The sequence below is a fragment of the Protobothrops mucrosquamatus genome, unplaced genomic scaffold (genome assembly GCF_001527695.2).
Source record: "Protobothrops mucrosquamatus isolate PMUCROS unplaced genomic scaffold, P.Mucros_1.0 scaffold2474, whole genome shotgun sequence".
NCBI classification, from domain to species: Eukaryota; Metazoa; Chordata; class Lepidosauria; order Squamata; family Viperidae; genus Protobothrops; species Protobothrops mucrosquamatus.
Genome location: NW_015388544.1, coordinates 31,663 through 57,566, shown reverse-complemented (window position 1 = coordinate 57,566; position 25,904 = coordinate 31,663). Strand labels below are relative to the sequence as shown.

The following is a 25,904-nucleotide window of genomic DNA, read 5'->3' as shown; positions in this document are numbered from 1 at the left end:
CATAATATATCCCAAGCCAAGTAGGTTACAGGTACAGCACGTGGGCAGCAAAAAATAACTGAGAAGAGGTAGGCATCAAAGAAAGAAAAATGGCAGATAGTCACCATTTCCTAAGAGTAAAAGGGAAAAAAAATATTGAGCCCACAGTCAACAACTGCATTAGAAGCAAATATAATTTATTAAACTAGTGCGCCACCCAACTGTCAACAAATCTGGGATGATGTAGAATCACTCCCAGTGTAGCTCTAATATTCTATAAGACACTTAAATACTTAAATTTGTATATTTCACAAGTGTCTTATTTTGGTGGGGTACCATGGTGTTTTGGGACACATTTTGCAATCTAATCAGAAGTCATCCCTATATCCTTTTGAATGAACAAAAAAGATGAAAAATATATGTTTAATGTTCGACTTACAAAACTGTTACAGCTAAATAAAATTTAAAGAAAAACTAATAAATGAATTTGAAACCATAAGTTCAAAATCAATTATATATTTTTTATTCCAGAATTAGTTTAGCTGTACTATCATCACATGATGTATTCATGGTTAATTATTCTGCAAGCGTGGGACAGAAAGAACAATAAATCATGAGCATCACTTTAGATATTAGATATTAAATATTAGATAACCTTTATTGTCATTTTTTTACTGTGGGCACAATGGCACACATTAAAAATGAAATTTAGTTGCTTGCTCTCAAAGTGTACACATAGATAACACACATTTAAACATACTATATACAACATATGTATAGACCTACACCCTTACATATAAGTAACATATAACTATTAATCACTGTCCATCTTGAATTTGCTTAAAACAGAAGTGAGGCCCCCTAAAACAGGGCTTTTCAACCTTTTCACCCATTGTACCACTTTTAGGATAAAGCAATATCAGAGTACCACCAGTCGCCTAGCAAGGTGTCAAAAACTTAATGACCCAAAAAAAAAAAAAAGGAAAAAAGTGATAAAGTACAGGTAGTCCTCGACTTACAACAGTTCACTTAGTGACTGTTTGAAGTTACAATGGCACTGAAAAAAATGCCCCGCAAGCCACAGCCGAGCAAGACACCTGCCTGCCCGCCTGGAGGCGCTCTTCCTCCTGTCCGAGGTTTTCATTGTTGTGAGCATTTCTGTTGAGGATTGGCAGCGGGGGTGGGGTGGGGGGGGTGTTTGGTTTTTATTCCCCCCCCCGTCTGATAGGTGGTTGCAGCAGGTTTTGGTCACTTCACATGACCCTGGGACACTGTGACCGTCATAAATATGAATCAGTTGCCAAGCATCTGAATGTAAATCACAAGACCTTGGAGATGCTGCAACATTCCAGCTGATCGGCGCTTCTTCTGGGCTCAGCACAAGCGCCAGGATCAGCACTGAGTTCCAGCTGATTGGTGCTTCTTCTGGGCTCAGCAGAAGTGCCAGGATCAGTGCTGCTTTCCAGCTGGAGCCTGGCGCTGATCCTGGTGCTTCCACTGAGCCCTGACAGCCCCGAAGAAGCACCGATCCTGGTGCTTCCGCTGAGCCCTGACAGCCCTGCAGCTCCAGCCGTCTCTCGCTCAGGCTTGTGCGGTGCTGCCACCCGTTCAGCTCATTCCCCTCCCCCGCTACCACTTTTCTAGGATGGTCGCGTACCACCTGCCAGGTGCCCATGTACCACAGGTGGTATCCGTACCACTGGTTGAAAAGACATGCCCTAAAACACAACTCCCAGCAGCCCCGAGAGCAGGGCTAATAGTGATGGATGCTGGGAGTTGTATTTCAAGAACATCTGATGGGTCATAGGCTCTGTACCTGTGCCTAAATGATTGCCTCTATAGAAAACTTAATGACTCCACAACTCTGATTTAGTTTCAGAAACAAATACCCTTCCAGAAGATGAAGAATCTTAGTATATTTCAAATCCTTGAATATTTATATTTCATGCACATTTGATAATTGATGCAGGAACAGTCATCACCCTTGTTAAGTTTAATAAAGGAGAGGATTTGCAAAATAGTCCAATTCCTATTTTTCCAATAGTGTCTTTACAGGCCTAAGTAAATATAGACTACGAGGCATCTTCTCATAGAATATTTATTTTTTCAGAACACAAAAGTGCTAATAACATACAAAATCCTGCCTTACAGTACCTATATTTGGAGCATGGGATTTTCTGTATTCTTGACTAACCAAGCAAAGAAGGTATTCCAGAAAAAGAAAATATCTGAAAACTATGGGAAAGTGGTATCAGCACATTCAGCCAAAGAGCTCAGCACAGAAAGAGAACCATATTTTAATGTATCACATACATTTTTTTAAAAAAAATGAGACTTACTGTTTAACCTGAATCTAATACAGAATAATCACTGTTTGGGAATTTTAATAAATACAGCATGCAATGGTGGCATACGTACCTATTAACTTTTTGCCTTAGCACACCTTGGAACATTGGCCATAAAGATAATGGAATTTAAACAATGTTGTCCTTGACTTACAACCATAATTGTTCCCAAAATTTCTGTTGCAAAGCAACACAGCTGTTGTGAGTTTTGCCCCATTTTATGAACCTTGCTTGCCGCAGTTTTAAGTGAATTAATGCAGTTGTTAAATTAGCACACAGTTGTTAAGTAAATCTGGCTTTTCCATTGACTTTGCTTCTCAGAAGGTCACAACCCCAGAACACTGCAACCGTCATAAATATGAGGCAGTTGCCAAATGTCTGAATTTTGATCACATGACCATGGAGATGCTGCAATAGTCATAAGTGTGAAAAAAGTCGTAGGTCCCTTTTTTCAGGGGCACTATAATTTTGAACAGTCACTAAACGAATGATTGTAAGTTGGGGGTTATCTGTACTGGGTTTTGTAAACAATAATGCACTCACAGTTGCAGCTAAGATTGAATAATCACACATAATTTGGGTGATTGCTATTGGTAACTTGACCCAGTCAAGTTATATTCTGTGAAGAAAGAAGTAATCAAAAGGTGCTAAAGAGTATACACTTTAGGAGTTATATAATACTTTTCAAAAAAGTATGAATTGTAAATAATATATAAAATGAGAATCTTATTTAAAAATATGGTTCTATTTAAATATACAACTTTTAAATGATGTTGGAATCAATATCCACAGTAGCTCAATGTTATATCATCCTTTGTGATTATGTCTTTGAAAAGCAGCAGAAATAAGCTATACTGAAAACTATTCCAGAATATACTTGTTCACATTCTATAACAATTCACTTATCTAAAGATAGTTTCCCCTTTACTGACTCAATTCACAAAATTTTCTGAGTTTGAAGTTACCCTGAATCATAAACTAAACTCACAGACTGAATTTACACAACACATAAAATTAAAAAATCAAGTTGGTTAATTTGTAGCTCAGTATATCATGTGTACATAGCCTATATGGAAGTCTAAACAAGTTTCCAAATTACATTCAGCTGTTATACTAGCCTTCTGGTAAGTTGAGCCAGCAAAATTAACCACCATTCCCATATTTATGCTGCTTTGTGAACTGGGAATAAAAGGAATTTCTCTAAGTATTTATTGCCTTTCCTTTCAAGCCAATTAAAAACTGTTTCTTTAGTAATTTCCTCTGTTAATTTTTTGAATTCTTGACACCTGAATTTGGCTCCAGTGTTTGGTAAGAACTACTGAACAGGATACATAAGGAATTTTTACCACAGCAGTTTTATTAAATTGCAATCCAAATATAAGGATTTATCATGCTCTTATTTCTTCGATGCTCCCATTTATGCATTTATCACAGGTTATGAGAGCTTTGGGGGAAGAAAACCTAGTTTTGCAACATTTTGCAACGAAGTTTATATATGGCTCCTATGTTTTTTTTTTAATAATGTTTTGGTTTAAAAACAAAGAATGTTAACTTGTAATAGAAACGGGGATTTGTTGTGCTACAGTATTAGGTCCTCGGCTGCTTTTCAAACTTCTGAAGTTGGTTCCTCTTCAACCGATCCTCAAAGATTATTTAACTACTTTCCAGCCTACTCCAAAAAAAAAAAAAAAGCTACCATCATCAACAACCCTCCAGTCCGGGACTTAAGCTCAGCTTCCACCTTATACTTTGAAGGGCGAAGCAGTAACAGCCCGTCTTGTGGGTACTTACAGATCTTATCCGCCTCATCCAGCCGCGAAGAACGAGCGCATCACCCAACACGATGGGCTACCGAAACCCCGCCCATTGCCGGTGCAGCCTCCTCCGGAGACCAGCAAGCTCGACCCAAAAGAGAACCGCGCCACAGGCCGGGAACGTCTTCATATAGTTTCAACCAATCAGAGAGCCATATCCTCTTTTCGTATGCATTCTGGGAATAGTAGTTTGCAATCCGGAGAAGCCGGTTTTGCAATACCATAGAAACAGGAAATGAGTCCCACTGAGTATCTCTGATTCAAACAAACGGAGGGTGATGCATTTTGGTAGATGTAGTTTTTTTTGGGGGGGGGGGCTTACCTTTGTCAGCAAGTACTGTATTGGGCTTGTACAGCGGGCCATTGGTTAATTCGGTTCCGAGTGCTGTCTGAATGAGATTTGCGTAGAGGAAATCATCTTTGCTCCTTACTCCAAATAAAAAGGCATGGCTTCAAATTAATAGCGGTTGACAATGTGAACTGAAAATGAAGGTTTTCCAGACAAAATGGATATATGCAGCAAGTTCTCAAAGGGCTTAACACTATCACAGCAGTAACAGATTACCTTTGAGTGTTTTTAAATAAAACGAAAAAGTCCCTTATTTTAAATTCAGCTCCTGGTGGTTTTAAGGAAAACATACAGTATAATTATCTTAACCAGAGGGAAGTACTTTGACATCGCCTTTCCTGTTTATTCTCAGTGTAACTTGCAGTACAGCCTTGGCATTTCCTGCTCATTTTCCATTGCATGTACAGTACTTGCTTAGCTTGACCACGTTTAATTTTCAAGCCCAGGCTAAGTAGCTTGAAAAGACACATGATACATAAACACTAATTTACCCAACATCACAATGAATACAAAACTCAAGTATGAATCACAGTCATGCAGATAATTCCTATTTATTGATAGATTACATGTGATTGTTTCTAGCTTTGTAAGATAAAAGGCCCATAGTTTATTGCTGAAGCTCTGTTTTACAAAGTACCTGGTATCAGGGTGACTATTAAAAACCTGCTACAACCATGTTATCATTTTTTTGCTAGTTTAGACTTGAAAATCTGGATAGTGCTTCTAGAAGCTTGCAAAAAAGGATCTTTTTAAAATCAAACAACTAGCACCACAACAATAAAAAAATAACAAAAAAAACGTGTATGTTGAAGAATAAAACTAATTTAGCATGACAGATGGAGGAAGATTATGTACTGATGTTACTAAAATTTATTTGTGGATAACTGGCCTTATTAGTTGTCTCCTATTAAAGAAGTAAATGTCAGATCCATGAAATCAGAATGGATATTACTAAATTCATATCATTTTTATATTCTTACACAGGATCTACATGAAACAATAAAATAACTCATAATTATGAAACCCAACAAGAATGGATCTGGTGTTTTTGCATCACAATTTGTTTGCAATGCTGATGTTACCAAGATGGGTAATAAAACATCTGCAAGCAAACAGCAAAGCTCAGAGAGCACTAAGGGCTACATAATTATTTTTACATGGACCCATATGAAATCACTATCAAATTACCACTCACATTACCTTGGTATAAAAGTAACAGAAATTATTGGCTCAAGGCATGGATTTTTAATAAAATTCATTATTTTACATGGGAACCACCATAAACAATAATCAAAAAGAGAAAGGCATATGACTTCACAGAATGAGCTATGATAATCATGGATCCCATTAATTATGGCAGCCCCATGCCTCTCTATGATTACAGTATTCCATTTTACAATTAGTAGCTTTATGCAGAGTGCAGAAATAAGAATGTATGAGCCAAAGAAATTGAAGGCAGGAGATTAAAGGGGGGGGAAGCTACAACACAATTCATTACAGTATATCTTTGAACAGTACCTCTGTATCTCTGCAAACCATCCTTGCTTCCAACATATCAATACATCAATTCATAAATTGCCTTTTATTCTTCAGTATCTCCCTTTTTACATCCCACATCTCTCTTTCTGAGGATATTACCAACTCTATCCAATTCAATCTATTTATTTTCCCTTCATATTTCTGTTTTGCAATTTGATCTTCATTCATTGTACTCTCATGACCAAATCACCTCAATGTGCTATTTTCAAACAGGTCACCTGCTTTTGTATTCAATTCAATGTATTCATTTAACATCAATTCATTCTTGACCCAATCCCTTTATTGCATACACTTTTAAAGTATTTTTGTTACCACTTTATTCAACTTATTTTTAAGTTTCTCTTAATATATACTGTTTTAACAATTATATAAAAATAGGCAGAAGAATACCTCTTTGACTACATCATTTCAACTATGTTTTGCTCTCTACACATTTGATGCAACCTCTTTCATTCTCAGATCATTGCCACATTCATATTCTCATATACTTTTTTCCTCATCCATGATTTCTTGCACCGCATCATTTCACCAAAGATACTTTTTTCATAATTCATATCTTTTGAGGCACTCCATGTTTCTGTATGTAACAATCAATCATCATTTTATATTCAAGGAGCAAATATAGGAAAGAAGTAGATCCAAGGCATGAGTATGTAGAGTATTAAATTTTGTACCAATTATTGTTGCCAAATGGTCTTCAAAAATAGACTTATTTAGAGTCCATTGCAGTAGCCCAGAGAAGAGGTATGAATAAATGTTACAATGCTCTCACATTTCAGGTAGGGTTACAAATAGCCACCAACCAAGGCTGGCCAAAGGCACTCTGGGCTATAATCTTTACCTGACCATTCAGCAATAGCTGTGAATTCAGGAAAATCACCAAATATACATTGGTCCATTCACAAATGGTGCTTCCATCTCCAGAGACAGTACCAGGATCAACATAACATTGCAATGAACTAACAGCAATTCTGCCTTGTTTGGGGGCTCAGCTTTAATATGTTTCACCCCATTTAACAACTTCTAGATACCAAAACCAGAATTTGACATCTCTGGCACAGTATAGATAGAGATGTACAATTGGGTATCATTCACATATGCCACACTCCATTCCTACTTGTGACATCAAGGGGATCTATGTCTTATTCTATGTTTTTTGTCCATGATGGTACCAGAAACCTTCAAATCATTGATTTGATTCATTATTCATTCTATACAGTTATAAGTAATCTATAATATGTCTGGAGCTTCAGGTTGAACAAATGTAAATAATTCATATAAACCCTGAGAAAAGTGTGATTCTAGGACTCGTGGGGGTCTTCCAAGACCTCCTCAGGGTTCTCCAAAATCAAATTATATGCTAACTTATGTTAAAAAGTAATACAACATTAAAATCCCCTCAAACAATTGTGAGAAGAGATAGCAGCAGTGAATACATCATTTCTATTTTTTAATACCGTAAATACTGATAAAAGAGCTTTTGTTTATATGAGTTACAGTTAACATTACAAGGGATCCTGAGAGAGAGAAAAGTTTGAGACACTGACTTAATATTTCAAAAGCTCTTATAGATGCTTATAGTTCAAAGAGGGAATTGCCAGATGGGACGGTATGCAATATTTCTTGAGCGCTCAGCATTTTGTATATTATCTTCGTGCTGATATGTTCGAAGAATGATTTGGTCAATGGGCCACGTAGTACATGTTAGAAACAGAAACAGACGAGCACAATTCAAAGTGCACTGAAGATATCCCCCCCCCCCAAATGGAGACGAAACGTTTGCAGCCAAATCGCCAACCTCGGAGATCAAACCAACAGCCCAACTACCAACCCGAACTACTAATATTCAAACATATAGAAACAGAAACGCTTATTTTTTATTATTATTTATGCTTGTTTTTAGAAGATACGTCGTCAGGGAATACATCCATACCGCAGGAATCTGATCTGATTTTACCATAGCTTTTGTACCGTGAACGGGGTTTTATTATACAGGGGTAATCAACCTTGGCTCTTTTTTGACTCGTGGACTTCAATTCCCAGAATTCCTGAGCCAGCTTAGCTGGCTCAGGAATTCTGGGAGTTGAAGTCCACGAGTCATAAAAGAGCCAAGGTTGACTACCCCTGTATTAGAAGATAAACACAGCGCCAACAGGATGCTAAAGGCGAATCAACAACCTGAGAAAGCGAAAGATAAACGTGACGACCATTTCCTCCCACCAATAGCTATTAGCAATGCTTCCCAAAGCGACCAATGCTCTGCGACTCAGAGACCGGGTAAGAGGGAGGCGGGAGGAGGTAACAGCTGGGCCCCGAAGGAACCGGAGGGAAGAAGAAGGCGCTGCAGGAAACTGCCTGGGTGGGGCTCGGCGGAGGGAAGGGGCTTCCGAAGACCCGGCGCGAGGTTAGTCCCCTCGGCGGAGAGAGCGGGAGAGCTGCGCCCAAAGGCCTGGCGGGCGGAGTGGAGCGAAGCCGAGGGGCGGGTTTGGGCTTTTTGCCCCCGAAGCGCCGGGGTGAGTCTCTGGAGGGAAGGGGCGGCAGGGAGAGCGAGAGCCGGGCGGGCAGAGGAAAGGAGGAAGGGGCGAGCCAGTCTGCCGGTCGCGGGCGAGGAATGCCTGCGGGCGGGCGGGGGAGGCCGGGAGGGGGCGGACGGAAAAGGCCCCCTTGAGCCAGGCTGGAGCGCCGAAGGCACCGGGGTGCTGGAGACGCGGGACTCGGAGGCTTTTCTCCTCCGCCGGAGGAAGGCGGGGGCCAAGGGGTTAAACGGCGGGCTGGGTCCTGGGCGAGGCGGCGGCAGGGCAGTCCAGGAAAAAAGCGGGCGGCGAGGCGTCCTGGGCGAGGAAGGGAAGGGAAAGGAAGGGAAGGGGCGCGGGAAGCCGGAGCGGGAGGGGGGGTCGCGCCGCAGCATCCCTCGGAGCCGGGCAGCGAGGCCGATCTCGGGGACAGGAGTTGTCACCCCTCGGTGGTTGTGGCAGCGCCCGTGGCTGTCCTGCCTTCTCGGGTTAGGCCTCGGCTTGGGCCGGTTGGGTTTCTGGAGGAATGCTGCCGGTTGGCTTCCTCTCCAGGCTGCGCTGCAATTTCTTGTTTGTGGGGATCCTTTTGCTGAACCTTCACTTCGCAGCCCAAAGCAGGAACTCTGGAGAGGGTTTTTAGTAACTTGTTTTAGGGCTTTTCACTGTTAGGGGGAGAAGCATAAAACTAGAGGGATTTATTATAATATTTTTGTGTCTTACAGCTATAGCCTTCACCATAGACTTTAGCAAAAGATTGACATAGTAGTGGGTATTATCCCTTTGGCTGCATCTGTTTTTTTACTGCATTTTTTAAAAAGCCTTAACAAGAGCAACAGGAAGCAGTAGCAGTTTTCACTTTTTTCTTTCCCCACTAAATGGTGCAGATTGGAAGAGGGCAGAAGAATGGATAGAAGAAAGGACAGGAAACAAAATCTGGAAGCCTTTTCAGATTTAACTAGTATTCCTTCACAGTGGAGAGTTGTGCAAAATCAGCTTCCCTTTATAAGAAAAAAAATCCCCACTTACAAAATTCTTTAGTTACTGGACAAACACTTGGGGAAATATAGTTCAGTAACGCAACTATTTCCTTGTAGCCTTTCTTTTGTTTTTCATTTTCAGAATTAAGTAGTTTGTATGTAATTTAACAGATTTACATAAGAAGTTCCATCCTAGATGAAAGCTCATAGGTACTTAGGAAAATCAATTGTTTATTCATATATTTAAGTTTTTGACTTCATCCTAAATTACAGTACACATATATTATGTATTCATTGTCATTTTAGTGGCAAAATGGTAGACTGTAATAGTACATTTTTAAGTATAAAATGAAAGTTAAATGGATACATTAAGCATTTGATAGACTTAACATACCTGTCCTAATTGCCCCCAAGAAACTAAAAAAAATCAGTTCTTTAGTTACATCACTGTCTTATCTTGCAAGTGGATTTCCATTCACATACCTTTCTCATCTGAAGTTTGGGCTTGGGAAGCATGGATGATGAATCAAGTTCATCAGTTAATAGCAATTTATCAGTGAACAAATGCAGTCCAATATAAGCCAGTTGACAGAAATTTCTGCTTCTCTATTTTGAGGATTTGATTACTTTTGCAGTTTCATAATTAGTTCTCAGAAGAACAAATGATTTCTGCTGAAAATATGTCCTAATATTATATCTTAATAAATTGGGATCCCTGAGAAGGGTGAAGACCTTTTCTGAATGGCATATATATATAATAAGATTTTCATTAAAGATCATGTTTTTTCTCTGTCCATCAGTAGAATGGCATATGTCTCCTGTACTTTCTCCTTGAATAGAGGGACATTCAGAGTTAATATTTCTCCACATTTCTTTCTGATGGAAATTGGAAATATTGTATGGCACACAAATAGTAATACAGTATATATCTAAATAGCAGTCTTCACTCCTTTAAAACTAAAATACAATTAGTAAATTGCGGAAGTTCCCGTTTTGACTTGTAAAATGAAAAAAGTTGTAAAACTGCATAAATGTCTGTTACTTTGTATTTTTCACACAATACTTTGGAAATGTCACTTGTTTCTTTTCTTCTCATTTTATTAATTGTGACAAAAGAATCCCAAGAATAGGTAAATGAAAGCATCTTGAAGTTTGAACACTGCATAGAATGCAGGCAATAATATGTTAACTTGTAAGAAAGTCCTAGATTAGAAATCTTACTTTTTATAGAATAGCATGAGAATGTATGCAGTAAGAGTTGCTTAGGTTATGCTTGTGGCCTAGTGAGCCAAATTTGTCAAAATTGACCAGCATTGCCCTTACAGGAACCTTGTATATTGGACACTAACTTAGTCTACTCTCTCTTCCTCTTACTAAAAAGTATAATATGAGAGTGTCAGTTAACCAAACCATGGGTCCAGGAGATCAATATTTACAGGCCTATCTGGTGATTACCACAGCATATAGAGGACTATGACTAGGCATGTAAACACAAAGCAAGGAAGGTAATTTCCAAAGTGAAATGAAAGAAACACTGTGTTTGTGGAACTAAGAGAAAAAAGAAGGATCTAATAGATGTGAGTGAAGATGGTCTGATACAGTAGGATGGACTTTGTAAATATACTCAAGGAACTACAGGTACAAAATTATGAATGACATGTATGTCAAAAAATATAAAGTGATAACTAAGAGTTATAGGTGTGCATAGAACTAGTATCCATAGCTTGGTGATAATTGTATGTTACATTCCAGTGACTAGTAATAATGGAGGAACCAGAGGTAAATCTGAGCAACTTGCAGACTTTTTTATCTGAGGGTAGCTACTTAGATCTGATAGTTCTTCTATCTGGCAAGTCAGAACTGCCATTGTCATTGTTACAGTTGTCCTGCATGCAGATTGTCTTTGTCCTTCTGTGCATCAGTTAACACCATCTTTTTGTTTACTATTTATGAATGTTTGATATTTTCTTCAGATTTGAATAGTGAACTTATTTAGTAAAGGCAACTGAAACATAATTGTCAGTCTTATTTAAGACAAGTTTGTTTAATTTGAACTCTCTGCAAATACATCCCAGAAATGAAATAGTATCTATAACAGATGGCACCTCCCCCCAAAAAGAATAATCAGTACTAAAGGAAAATTGAAAGTAATTGAAGAAGTTGTTGCAAACTATTAGCTAGGCCTTTCATGAATACAAGGATATCTCTCCATAAGCAGTATGCCCATGAGTGACACGTTGCCCAACACTACAAAGATGGATTACAATTGGAGAAATTACTCCACATTTAGTTAGCATAACTGCAAAGGTGAGGTCTGTAATTTTCTCTAATTATGGTAGAATTTAAGACAAGGGCTCGAACAAGTCCAGGCTATCTGTTCCTCAATCTCTTAAAGCTTATGTTTGGGAAGACTAAGACTATGTTAATCTAAGTGGCTTTTGGAGATCTCTTTTTTGGCAATTGCACTATTCAGTCCTGGTCTAATACTGGATGTACTAATACAGATATATTTTAAGCTTCTATAAAGCTATTATTTCAAAGTTTAGGTTTTGTTGTTATATTCCAAGTTACACTTGTAGATAAATGATAGAGTAACTTTTATTTTCATATAAATTTTATAAGAGGCTTATACAAAGTTTTAGATATTAAATTAGGAGATGATGATTTATGTAGAGGAGGAATAAATTTTATAAATAATAGGACTTGTGGCTTAAAACTATTCCCATAATTATTACGATTCTCTTCTATATTTTATTTTACAGGTGCATACTCTAAACTACCTTTTGTGTCTTTAGCTCATTTTTAAAAGTTTCTGGTTTTGTTCCTCATACTTAATTTCTATTAACATTTTGCATATTGCCGGGTACTGTCTGAGAAAATTGCCAGGAAAAGCAAAATTAGATTTTTTTTTCTTTTTGCAAATACTCAAAATCACTAGTAAAGATTTGAAGCTACTACTGAATATGTGGGAAATAAGCATTTTGTTACTCTTCTGTTGACATTCTGCAATATAAAGAGCAACATTTTTCTTCCATTTTTGTTTGGTCCCAGCTGCTGCACTTGAAAAATTGCTTCACTAGAAATGTATTTTTCTCTGGGGAAGAAAACAATACAATATATCCAATTTTGCCTGAACCCAACAGTTGTAGTTCTATATTCATTAATATCTAAAAAAGATTGGTGGGCCCTCAAAAAGCAGGAACATTGATAAAAAGTTATAAATCAATCAACGTCCAAAATTGATAAGAGTTATGGAAAACTATCTGGATGAGAATCATTTGGTCAAGAGAGAAGTTGGAGCAAACTTGACTTCTCTTTATTTTTTAACTTATGTAGAAGTGTAACTTTTATGTAAACTGCTATTTTATAATGAAGACACAGTGTAGGATATTTGGATACTGCTCATAGTTCTACCATTAAAGACATTAATTCTCTGGAGATCAGGATGACCTTGTCCCTGCTGGCCTTTTGTAAGACCCTAAAGTCCTGGACCTGGGGCCATGATTGTGTGCAGGGAGCCACTTCTTGGTTACATTAATGATTTGAGTTTGATGTTTCTTGGCTACTTTGTGTTTCAGTGTTGGTAATGCTTGTAATTATTTTTACTTTATTTTAATTTTGTTTGCAGCCAACAGTCACTTGTTGAGATGGATGGGCATATAAACTGATTAAAACAATAAATACATACATGAAGTATTGTATTTCATTATATTACTGTCATTTTTATAGAATATTCTAATATTGAAATTTTGATTCCCCCCCCCTCTTTCTAGAAAGCTGACAACTAAACTGGTTATAAATTTAATAAATAAATAAAAATTTAATAGGACACACTTTATTTGTAACAAATTTATATTACATAAAACTGGTCAAGATTATACCCTTACCACTGATACTTTATTATTATAGAAGAAATCCTGTTGTGAATAATTGGATGTTGAAAAACAAGTGTCAATCATGGCTGAGTTGTCACCTGAAGAAATTCAACTGAAAGCCCATCAAGTTACAGATGAGGTAAACACCTCAAATATATTGTTGCACAATAATCTGGGTAGATAAACTTTTTACAGTGCATGATCTCCACTAAAATTGATTGGTTATACAATATCGCTTGATAATATTGCATTGAAGGGGGGAGGTTTTCATCTAAATCACTTGAATTTAGAAAACAAAAATACTTTTTCCCCTAGGATTAATGAATTTTTTGAAGGGGAGACCCTTGTTTATGTGTTACACATAGCCCAGCATGCAGACTCCCTTCCCCATAATAAATATCACTCATGAAAAAGCACAATCAAGCTCAGTATGCTGCAAGTTATTTTTTATATATATAAAACTCAGGATTAACCTGTGGAAACAACTACTTCTGCTGAAGTTGTTTCTTAGCACAGTAGCCAGGGAATAGTAGGGACATCATAATGAAAGTAAGAGAACTGGGAGAAAACAATGATGGTATGCAAAAAAAGAAAAGATGGAAATATTATAGATGCCGCACTTTAGCATGCCTCCTTCCTCCAGACTATATTTTAGCCCCACAAAGTCAGGGTTAGCAGGTGGCCTCTTTTGGGAGGGCTCTTACATACTTTCCCTTAGAGAAGGTAAGAGTGAATCAGCCATTGCAACAATTCTATTCCCATCCTCTTCACCCTGCCAAAACAGACCATCAAGGGGCAATTTCACCAGGCTTGGAAGGCAGAGATAGAGCCTTGCTAATGCTGTATTTCTGCTCTTCTTCACTGCCGCAATAGAACAAACTTCAGACTCTTTAAAAAGAAAGTTTATAGATTCCAAGAGGGCAGACTTACACCAAATCTAAAAAGAGGGTTTGTCTGGAAAATAGTGGCTGCATAATAATGTTGATTTTTAAAATATCACTAATTAAGACAAAACTGTAGTTGCATTGTGTCAGAAACAAGGGTATACTGTATTGCTTACTTAAAGCAATGTCTAAAGTTATATAATTATTACATATCTTGAAAAATCTCCATGCCTGAAATGAAATCTATCTTTATTTTAGTCTTTGGAAAGCACAAGGAGGATCCTTGGCATGGCTGTTGAGGTAAGGAAGAGGTTAAAGGCTTTTTTGGGGGGGGTGGAGGGGGGAAATCAGGTGGAGAACATTAAATGAAATTGAGTATCTTACATTCATCAAGCATTACATGTATGGAAGTATTTCTCAGATTTTCTTAGAAAGAGCAATAGCTCTTTCTTTGCTTTTTTCTCTTCTTTTTCTGCTTTTTAATTGTTTTAATATCAGGTTTGTATCTTTGCAAGTGACCCAGAGTTACTGAGAGTAAGTTGGGCAGCCATATAAATGTTCTTAAATAAAAATAAACAATGAAACTTATATAAAATTGAAATGATTTTATCGTAGGACCAATAAACAAAAGCAACAAATTCACCAGTTACTTACAGCTTATATTACAAAATAACTTGCCATATTGGAATACCTTTTTATTCTACCTAGAAGAAAATTTTATATAGTAGTATTTATGCTGATAAATTTTTATGTAATTATTTAGAAGTTTCTCCACACAATAGCCTGCAGCAAATTGTGTCATTATACTAATTCCATGGTGTAGTGGTTCTGTATTCTCTTTTTTTCTATTATAGTCCCAAGATGCTGGAATCAAAACCATTACCATGTTAGATGAACAAGGCGGTGAGTTGCACAAGTGTAATAAAGAACAATATGGCATCTTTGATTATAAATTTAGAAGTCTATTTCATAGTGATACATAATAAAGATACATAATTAATGCAGTCCGGATACAGGCATGGCCATTGTCCACAGGTTTGCAGTAGTTTCCAAAAACATTAACACTTCTTAAACTGCTTTTAAATGCTTTTTAAAAAGTGTTTTGAATGCAGACCTTCCTATATGAAGTCTAAACATTTACGTTATTTAAAGTTTCTAAAGCTTCTTTTTTTTCCTAGAAAAGTTAAACCACATAGAAGAAGGTATGGATCAAATAAACAAAGACATGAAAGAAGCTGAAAAGAACTTGACAGAGCTTAATAAGTGCTGTGGTCTCTGTGTCTGTCCGTGCAATAGGTCAGTTAAAAGCAGATTGGTAAGATGCTTTTTTCAAGGAAAAATATCACTCCTGTTTAGAACTTCAGTGACTAGAAAATTTAATTAAGCTATTGTTCTCTCTGATGGAAAAAAACTGCTACAAAATTCAAAACACAAATTGGATAGTGTGCTAAACCATGGTCTGTGTTCACTTATAATCCTAAGCCATAAACTATGTTTACAAACAATAGCAACTGGGTTCACATAACATGATAAGCAAAATTCAAAGCAATCACATTTTACCTTAACATTGTCCAAGCCACTGACTGCATTCATATGGTCTTCTTTATGTGCTATTAAGTCAGGTAGATTCTTGAACAACTACAAAAAATGACCTTCTCTGGGATGATCTGACCCCCAACCTGCCCCTTCAGGTTTTCCAATGGGGTATTATCCAAAACTTTATGGGTGCATGCAAGTGTGAATGATTGCTCCTTTCTCCAGATCTATGAAGCTTGAACACTTTTGTTTCAGTGGTTGGTAGTGTAGATCCAAAATAAAGTTTTCATTATTGTCATTTGAAAAGCCATGAGATTGTGGCATTTTTATCCCAAATTTTAAAAGATTTGAGACAAGATCGTTGATGTCTTGTGAAATTTCAGTCTTTTAAAAATGTATTTGTTTCTTAAAAATACTGTAATGTTGGGGTCCAATGCCATGACAACCACCAAGTATGGCTGTCCCCTTGATTTTCTTGCAATTCACAAAAACATTCTGCTTAGTGTAGTGGTTCCTACAAAGGAAGAAGTTGGGAAATGCTTATTTAGACTTAATTGTATTTGTTCATAAGGGTAACCTGTGAATAAAATAATGATCAGAATGTTTTAAATTTGGTGGATTTGTTCTGGTTTTGATTTTCTAGTAATGACAAATAGAAGTTGTAGTGGATGACATAATAAAGTTTAAACAATGAATGTTTAAATTGTTTTCAAGCTATGCCAACTAGTGAAGAAAAGCCAGTGGTTATGTACCAGTAGTTAGGCGCTATAAGGCTTAGTTAGATGTGCAAATGTACCTGTGACTTAAATCTGGTAATATATTGGAATAGGGAAGCTAAAGCAATTAGTACAAGCTTGGGTTGGATTTTAAACTACCTATTAGGTATGTGGAAGGAATTATTGTCCATATCAATCAGATTTAAAATAACAATTCATGGGAAAGTTGTAGAATTTTTCCCTCAGCTTCACTGGGTGGGAACAAGATATGTGTCAGTTTAATGAAGGATTACAAGGAAAGCATGATGTGCTGTGTAATAATCTTTTTCCCCCAATAGTACATTTTTATCCCTCACTCTGAAAAGTATGAAGTTTTTGTGATAGTTGAAATTTTTGTACATTGGAAAAAGTAATTTTGTGGAATTTTTGATATGCTTGATAACAAAATAGTATATAAGGCAAATATATAGAGACGGAAGAAGAATTGAATGGATTTGAAGTAGATGAAAGGAAATCAAATTCTTCCGTTCCTAGAGCTAAATTAAATGACTTTTTGTCAGAATAGCACAGCATTTTTACAAATTTTGAATATAATATTCATAACATTTCTTTTCTTCCTGATTTGTTTTAAAGCTGTTTTCTTATTATAGCATACTCTCAGCTATACTTTGAAATAGTTTGTCAGCTAACAAATAGTTATCTGCTTGCTTGTCTTACTGTTCACTCTTTTTCATTCTCTCCTAATCACCCCATTTTTCCTTCTTAATAAAATGAAGATTTAACATCAGAGGTTGGATCCACTTAACTATTCAAAATGGAATTTAGGAAAAACCCTGTATTAAGAAGCAGTTTGCACTGCTAACCAGCTGTCTGAAGGTGATGTTCTAACATGATGCATGTCTGATTGTGCATGTTTTCTTAACATGCAAGCAACCTTGTGATGGTCTGTAGTTGTATCTGTGCTGTGTTGTTTGTAGTTTATATTTAGCTATTCTGATTTGATTGATCTGAAATAATAGTTATAATGTTTAGAATGCAAATAGCAGTTGATATACAATTTAAGTCTTATTAGGATTTTTTCAGGAAATAATAGCTTATACATAGATTTAAAAATATTGGAGGAATAATATGAAATGTTATGATAATGTTCACATATTGTTTTAACTATGATCTACCACATGGGGAAAAATGTTTTTTTGTCAAGTATTACTCAGCATGCAACTGTTTTGTAAAAATGCCCATAGCCTCAGGATTCCTATGTTTAGTTTAAAAATATCAGGTACCACTGTACGGGGTAAGTCCAGAACCAAATAAAAATTAGATATTATAGAACAGGGGTCTTCAAACCTGACCCTTTTATGACTTGTGGACTTCAACTCCCAAAATTCCTCAGCCATTGTGCCTACCTGAGGAATTCTGGGAGTTGAAGTCCACAAGTCATAAAAGGGCCAAGTTTGAAGACCCCTGTTATAGAATAATACAGCATAAAACAATACATACAAGATTTATCTTGGTTATATGAATGTTGGAATAGAATGTTTATTCTATTAATAAAAATGGTAATTTTTATTACCATTTTTATTACCATTAGGATAATGATTAACTGATGCATGATTTGGTGAAATTAGCACAATATAAATTTCTCAATATTTTGTTGGTTTGTGCCTTCAGATTAGTTTTTTGATACCTGGTAACTGGACCAGTCCCTGCAGTTTTCTTGGCATAGTTTTTCAAAAGCAGTTTGCCATTGCTGCCTCCTTGCAACTGAGGGAGTGTGATAAGCCCACTGTCATCCAGCTGCCTTCATGGCTAAGGAAGGACTAGAACTCACTGTCTGCCAGTTTCTAGCCTGGTGCCTTAACCACTGCAGCAAGCTGGCTTTTTAGGTTTTTCCATACAATTCATTAAATAAAAGGTGCCCCATAAATATAATGCTAAGAAGTACATATTTGTTTGTATAATAAGCAAATCAGTTGGCTGTCTTTAGTATAGGAACTTCTTACACCTAATTTGTAAGGAACGAGCTAACATAGTTGAACATATAAATAGGGAATGTGAATTTCATAAAAATAAATTGAACACCAATGCAAAAAGACTTCTCTTCACTCTTGCATTCCATGTGTTTGTCTTAAATCTGATATCTCACCCCTCCAGGGTAGATTTAGAAGGAACACATTGTCATTAGAGGGCAAGTAGAATATTATATATTGAGAAATGCTAACTTTGTTAGCAAACAGCCATTTTAATTCATGGAAAATGCTTCTAAGGCATGAATCATTTTGGATATTATTTCAGCTATTAATATAAAAAATTACAGTGCTTTAATATACAGTACATATTGATTTGCTGCAAATCAAAGATGATTTCTTCTGGTGTTCTACTGAATACCAAATATGTGTTGAGTATACCAAATATGATATAGCGTGTCAGGTGCTAACTATGAGTAAGCCAGCTATGCAGGTAGTCGTTGACTTACAACCATTTGTTTAATGACCGTTCAAAGTGACAATGGCACAGAAAAGAGTGATTTATGATCGTTTTTCACACTTACGACCATTGCACCATCCCCGTGTCCACATGATTGTAATTTGTGTGCTTGGAAACTGGCATATATTTATGACAGTTGCAGTGCCCAAGTGTCATGTGATCATCATTTGTAACCTTCCCAGGCACCTTCCAACAAGTAAAGTCAATGGGGGAGCCCAGATTCACTTACTGATGACATTGGCAGTAATTGGCTTAACATCTATGGCAAAAAAGTTTGTAAGTCGATGACTATTTGTATCCCTTAATTTAGCATCATGATGTGGCAGATCATAATAGCCATAAATTGTTGGTTAACATTTATGATGACTGATATTCTAACCTCCTTTGCAGTAGTTAGTTGATATTTCTGTAAAAATGCTTATAAAAACAGTGGTAGGCCAATCAAGGGTGGAATTACCACAGACTTGGGCAGATGGGGGAAGCTCTACCTCCTCCATCAATTTTGCTTCAACCCACACTGTACGAGTAGGTCATGATTTATGACTGATTGCTTAGGAACTGTTCAAAGTTACAATTGACTTAAATAAGAGACTTAGGACTCGGATTTGAAATTCCAGTGGTTGGGTTCTCTTCATGGTCATGTGACTGAATTTCAGGTGCTCAGCAACATGGCTGTATTTATGGGTGTCTTCAGGATCCCATGATCATGTGATCACATTTTATGATAGCTTTGCCAAAAAACAGCACTTCCTGTTTTGGGCAAAACACCTATAGTAAACTATTGGTTTGCTTAAAAATCACCGCATTCACTTTACAACCGCCACTTAATGACTGCTGCAAAAAGCCATATAATCAGGCCAGTCACTTGTTTTATGATTGTTATGACATATAGTTGTAATGGACAGTTCATTATGGTCGTATGTTGAGGAATACCTGTAGCTAATTTAAAAAGGTAAAAGCTGCAAAGACAGGATTAAGTATAGATTAACAGGATTAAGTATAGATTAACCTCCCTTGGTTAACCTCCCACCCTCAATGTCATTCAAAGGAATAAATCAGTGACAAGCTATGATCACACTTCTCCTGAACCATATTTAACTTGTCAGGCATTACATTGACCTAATATACATTTGGATAGTGTATGAACAAGGTTATATTTTGTGGTGAAGCTGGGTTTATTTACTAGCGTCATATGAAAGAATCCTTGGCATTCCCTAATATTATTTCAAAGTAGCTCAATTTAAATTGGGTATTTATCTTTTTAGCTAGTTGAAGCTATTCTATTTTTCTTATAGAACAAGGAATTTTGAGACTAGTAAAGCATATAAGACAACTTGGGGTGAGAACTCTGAAAATTCAGGTGATCATATAATAACCAGACAACCAGGACAAGCAGGAAATTACCAACAACAGACCTCAGGAGGACCAGCTGGAGGATACATAAAGCGGTAAATAGTCTTTTCTTCCTCCACTGATAAATACATATTCCGTATCTGTTGTTCTGCAACAGTATGTTCTGTCCCCGTTCCGACCCACACACCCAAACAGCCAGCCGAGGGTTTAAAGACTTCTCCAGACACCACTTCACAGATAAGAAACTTGGCAGCAGCTCCGTAGCTGCCTGCCAAGACCTTTTACTCCAAACACACAGAAACAAAAACAATACACACAGTTTAAAACCACAGCACACTACTTTGCCAGAGATTCAGNCATTATCCGACACACCTGGCTCCTGGCCAATCTGAGAAACACCGGGCTCCTGGCCAATCTCAGAACCACCTGGCTCCTGGTCAATCTCTTCTCCGTCGGAAGACACCTGAGGCATTGCCAAAGAGGAGGGTCCTGGAGAGGGAGGCCTAGCCATCTCCTCTCCTTCATGTTCAGAGCCTTCGTCCTCCGATAAGAGGGGTTCACAAGACGGAGCCACAACACAGTACTGGGGTATTGAAAACCATCACGAGAAGCTTATTCTGTGTAAATCGTGAATGTTTATTCAGAACACTGTTTAGTCATTTTTCAAAGATTCCAAATAACACATTTTGAATCCAATTTTGCAACACGATTGGTGGAATGTGTAAAAGTCTTTATAAAAACATAGGCTTATTTTAACCTCTTTTATAAGTTGCCAATTAGATATATTTTAAGACTGAAGTTATGAAATGTTTGTTTGAGACAGAATTAGGACTGTTTATGATTCTTTTATTTAATTTTATCATGTGTTTATGGCTTTGGTATTTTTATAATAGTTTAACTGATGATGATTTTTAATTTCTATTGAGAACTGCCCTGAGACAGTTTGACTAGTGTGAGCATGTGTATAGACAGGTGAGGGAGGGAGAGATTGAGAGAGAGAGAATTTACCGGTAGTCATTACAATGAAGAAGAAGGAACTTGCCAGTACTCAAGTAGGTTTTTTTTGATCTTTTGAAAAGGATAACAAATGATGCCAGAGAAGATGAGATGGAGGATAACTTAACTCAAGTGGGGCACATCTTGGGAAATCTGAAGCATATGGCCTTGGATATGGGCAGTGAGATCGATTCACAAAACAAGCAGATAGACCGGATAAACGAGAAGGTAAGAAGTGAGAACTGGATCCTTACAACCTTAATTATCAGAGACATAATTGCTGAGATGAGTAGCTAATTGTTCCGGAGTACAGTACCATGGTGTACAAATTTCCAATTTGCCAACAGATTGTGTCCTTGCTGTCTTGTCTGGATAACATTCTTCCACCCAAAGCATTATTTTTCTCTAGGATATATTTAAATTTGATTTCATGGTGAATCCTTTGGAATTGTGAACTTGAAATATTTCCATCATGGTACAATATGAAAAATAAAATGAATACCAATGCCAATAAATACCATATTATTGGGATTGAGGAACACATTTGAAAAGTATGTTATACAGTATGTGCCTTCTGATTGTTTCTGTCTATTCATAAAATGAATAACAAAACACTAATTTCCAGGAAAATGTTGATGTTGCTTTTTTAAAAAAGCAATTTGCCCAAGAACTCAAGTACAAAGTAAATGTGGAATCTGATGCAACTCATATTTGTCCTTACAAAGCACAAGCAACCTGGTGATATGCTGGTATTAGTGAATTGTTCCTTTCTACCCATACACAAAACAAGCGCACTGAAGATATATATCACATTGAGCTATAGATCAGATCCTGGTTGGTTAAAAAGCAGATTTTTGTTGCCCAGAATAGAATAAATACCACTGAAGTTGCTCTATGCTGACTCTGGACTTTCTCAACATTTTGCACTTGTTTCTCTGAAACACTGATATTCTGTAAAGGATGAACCAGTGCCAAGAAAAAAAGTTTTGTTTATATAAAATGCCATGACAGAAACAGGAAGAGGAGGAATAAATATTGCAGTCAGTAGCTAATAGGTCAACTCTCAAAATGACTTTTGGAATCAGAGCACCATTGGCTGGCCTGATCACAGATACTGTTTTTTTTTTAAAAAAACAACCACATCAATTATCTTAATCCTCTTTCCTGTTTTTCTGGATGCCTTTAGTAAATTAAATCTTTTTATAATGCAGATAGGATAGAGAACCTGGCACACACCAATGATAGTGTTGGTGGCTATTTAGTGTCCATGACATCACACTGAGTATCCAAGATTATAGGCTTATTATTATCTTACTTTCTTGCTTTGCATGTTGCGGTGACCCATTCAAATTAGGGAGTTATGGAATGAATGCCTTGAATATCTGATTCTTAGTATCCAAATGCAGTAAGATGGTTGAAAGAATAAATATCCTTATCATTAAAAGGAAGTTGATATTAGTTCATACCAGTTTTAAAACCAAGCAATCTTTAGAGAAAATGAGATATAAATCAGGGTAGATTGATTTAAGCAAGTTCTAAAAAATATTTTGAATAAATATTTTAAATAAAGTTTATTACTGATGGGTGTTCAGACAATTAATGAATAGTGCTGCTAAACTAGTGATCAACAAATCCTGTTAAAAGTCATAGCAGCACTTTATAATATGAAGAAAAGTGACCATGCTGTTTTGAGAACTTATTTTCTTAAGTAATTCTTGTTCTAAGTAATTCTTCTGCCTTGCTTCTCTCAATAAGCTTACCACTGGTATCTTTGTGTATGTAAACAGATTAGTAAGTGCTAGTCATTAGACTGAGCAGTAAATAGATGGTAAATATTTGCTAACATGAGTGTTAAATATTTTTTAATATTTTTTTTAAAAAAGTGTGTTTCAAATGTTAATTTTTAAATATATATAAGTAAGTGTAGTAGTATAATAATGAGAAGATTATTTAGAATGTATTTGTATCTGTCAGCTTATTTAAATGATTTTCTCTTGTAAATAAATCTATGCTGCTTTAGTTTCTTCCTTGCTCCTAAGTATTATACTTTCATGGCTAATTTCTGTGGCTGTTTTCTAAGCAAGTCAGTGGAGTACTTTCCCTCCATGCTGGAATTTGTCCTTTATATTTAATTTCTTTCATTTCATTTGAATACAATAAATCTTTACAGAATGCTTAGCAGTTTACAAAAGGCCATATCCTGAATGAATTGAGAAAGGGGATTTTTTTTCTATTTATATAACTTTAAATGTCTCTCTTTTAGTTCTCCATATTCTTGAAGAAATACAATTTCTTCTATAAAGAGGCCTGTATAGTTTCTGTGCACCTTTATAATTTACTAGTAGTGTCACATTTTGTTTTCTTTTTCAGGCTGAAACCAACAAAGACCGTATTGACCAAGCCAATACAAAAGCCAAAAAGCTTATTGAGAACTGATAGCCATTGCCAGTTTTGAGTCAACTGAAATCTTTTTTCATTCTACAAATATCCTCAATTTCCAAAGAGAAACAACTGTTCAGAAAATGAAACAAAGCAGAACATTATTGTATTGTACGTTTAGTTTGAAAATCCAGGAAAATAGCACAACAGAAGTGTAACTTTCTTATTCATGTTCGTATCCTCAGGGCTTCATTTTCCTTGGTTTTGTACTTTCTGTGAGATTAGTCTTACTACCACCACCCCTTTTTTCTTTACTTTCCTTGTGGCAACTCAGAGATGGAGTGCAAACTGACTGATTAAAGGTAAAGAGGATGCACTCACTAGATTTAATTACCTCACTTAATACTACATGTCATCACTGAATTGGTAGATGATTGGTTTTCATGAAATGTACATATTTGTAGAAATTAAGTTTGCCCCTATTTTTTCAAAATATTTGATTTCATTACCAAGTTTTCCATGATGGGGAAAAATGATAATGGATATATAATAAAGTATACTTCCAAGCCATAGCTATTCTAATTTGCATGCAAATTAGGTAAGTAAACATACAAAAATGCATAATGCATAAATGTAACTCAGACAAATTTAAACTTATTTCCCACTTTTGTTTCCAAAACATTGGACTTTCAATCCTGATTTCTTTTACTTCTTTCACAGAAACTGTGTAAGTTAGTGGGATTAGAGGAAAGGGCAACTGAGACAGCTTAACATGGAACATGTTACACTTGATCATTTGGAATCTCATGAGATTGCAAGAAAATTAATATATGTCTTTATATAAATATCCTGAAGTTTTGCCATTTTTTTTAAAAAAAATGTATCTGTAGGTATTAATACTGCTGAGATTGGTCTATGAAATCTCTATATGGATCTTTTAAAACATTTTATCAAAAATGTACAAACGTATTTCATAAAAATGTTCCTTATAGAAATGTGTTATCCTTTTAATATAAACAATTCATACAATCTGTACAAATCTTTAGAGGCAGCATATTGTGATTTCAATACTGTATTTATTAAAATGTTGGGTAAAACATTAAAATCAGGGCACAATCTAAGTTTGAATGAAGTCAAAAGCCATCTGCTTAGTGATATTAGTAACAATACTGTTTCATTTTTTCTATCTGGACTATACATTCTCATGCTTTTCAAAGAAATCAGTTTCAAGCACCATTTTATTGTTATTAAAATAGAATTTGATCCAATTCACAATTTTTTTAAATGGTGGCATATTTCTGCAGGTACCACAAATTATGATTTATTGAATTTGAATTGCTTCTTGTCAAATTTTCTTTTTAAAAATGTTAATATGTAGGAGAAGTAGGGATCCAAGGGAAACCACCATGAATCACTGCTATAAGTTGTTGAATGGGTCATATGGTGTAGTTTGCTGTAATAAGTACTTAACCTAGAGCCTCTTTTAGTTTACTCCCATTTCAGGATTAAGGTTCTTGATTTGGTTTTTCTATCATGTATCTGTAGACATGACTAAATTTCAAATCTACTAGATGCCCATTCCTTTACAAGATAGCTTTAATTCTCTTCTAATTAAGAATCCACCAAATTATTGATTTATTCAACGGCACAATATTTAGTAGAACTTGTATTTATTCAACTTGAAGCTATAAAGTTCTTCTAGTCCTTGCATGTTTTGCTGCAAGTTAAAAGAATTATCTGCAACAATTCTAGATACTATAAAGTTCAAAATGAATCTCCTAATTGTACTGTGATTGTTCTTAAATAATTTCTTCATGCCTTGTTTCTTTTCACATTTCCAACTGAATGTTTAATTTTTATTATAAAGCTTAGTCTTCTATATAATCTTGTACAATGGAATGCTGGAATTGGAGCATAGTGCAAGAACTGTGCACGTCCCTCTCAAATTACGTTTATTAATACCAAAACAAATTACACGATTTGGCTGGAAAATAATGTATATTCTGTAGAAGCAACACAATTAATTCCTCCAGGAGTTCTATATATTTAATTTTTTCTAGTAATATTTTATCAAGCTGTAATTAATTGAACTGCTGAGCAAAATGGTACTCTGTAACATTTCATCACTAGGTTGTATGGGAACCATGAACATTTGCTTAGTA

General features: G+C 36.1%; 2 protein-coding genes across 2 annotated transcripts in view; one reads left to right on the top strand and one right to left on the bottom strand.

Annotated features, from left to right (window-relative positions):
* Positions 1–4,204, bottom strand: part of ZNF106 (zinc finger protein 106) — a 43,436-nt gene extending 39,232 nt beyond the window's left edge. Inside the window, exon 1 of the mRNA XM_015825081.1 lies at positions 4,116–4,204. The gene's annotated coding sequence lies outside the window, so the exon portion shown is untranslated. The remainder of the gene's footprint in view (positions 1–4,115) is intronic.
* Positions 4,205–8,322: 4,118 nt separating this feature from the next.
* On the top strand, positions 8,323–24,732 carry SNAP23 (synaptosome associated protein 23). Its single transcript, XM_015825079.1, has 8 exons — positions 8,323–8,430; positions 13,426–13,530; positions 14,534–14,575; positions 15,130–15,178; positions 15,454–15,571; positions 20,310–20,462; positions 21,447–21,591; positions 23,734–24,732. The coding sequence occupies exons 2-8, from the start codon at positions 13,474–13,476 to the stop codon at positions 23,797–23,799; spliced, it is 630 nt and encodes a 209-aa protein (XP_015680565.1). The 5' UTR covers positions 8,323–8,430; positions 13,426–13,473; the 3' UTR covers positions 23,800–24,732.
* The last annotated feature ends 1,172 nt before the right edge of the window (positions 24,733–25,904 follow it).

What these genes read in the sequence shown, in the direction of transcription:
- SNAP23 (XM_015825079.1), top strand. Translation starts at nt 13,474, where the DNA reads ATGGCTGAGTTGTCACCTGAAGAAATTCAACTGAAAGCCCATCAAGTT. An exon ending in TCCTTGGCATGGCTGTTGAG is followed by an intron (nt 14,576 to 15,129) that starts GTAAGGAAGAGG and finishes TTTCTATTATAG; the next exon opens with TCCCAAGATGCTGGAATCAA. An exon ending in TGTGTCTGTCCGTGCAATAG is followed by an intron (nt 15,572 to 20,309) that starts GTCAGTTAAAAG and finishes TTTTTCTTATAG; the next exon opens with AACAAGGAATTTTGAGACTA.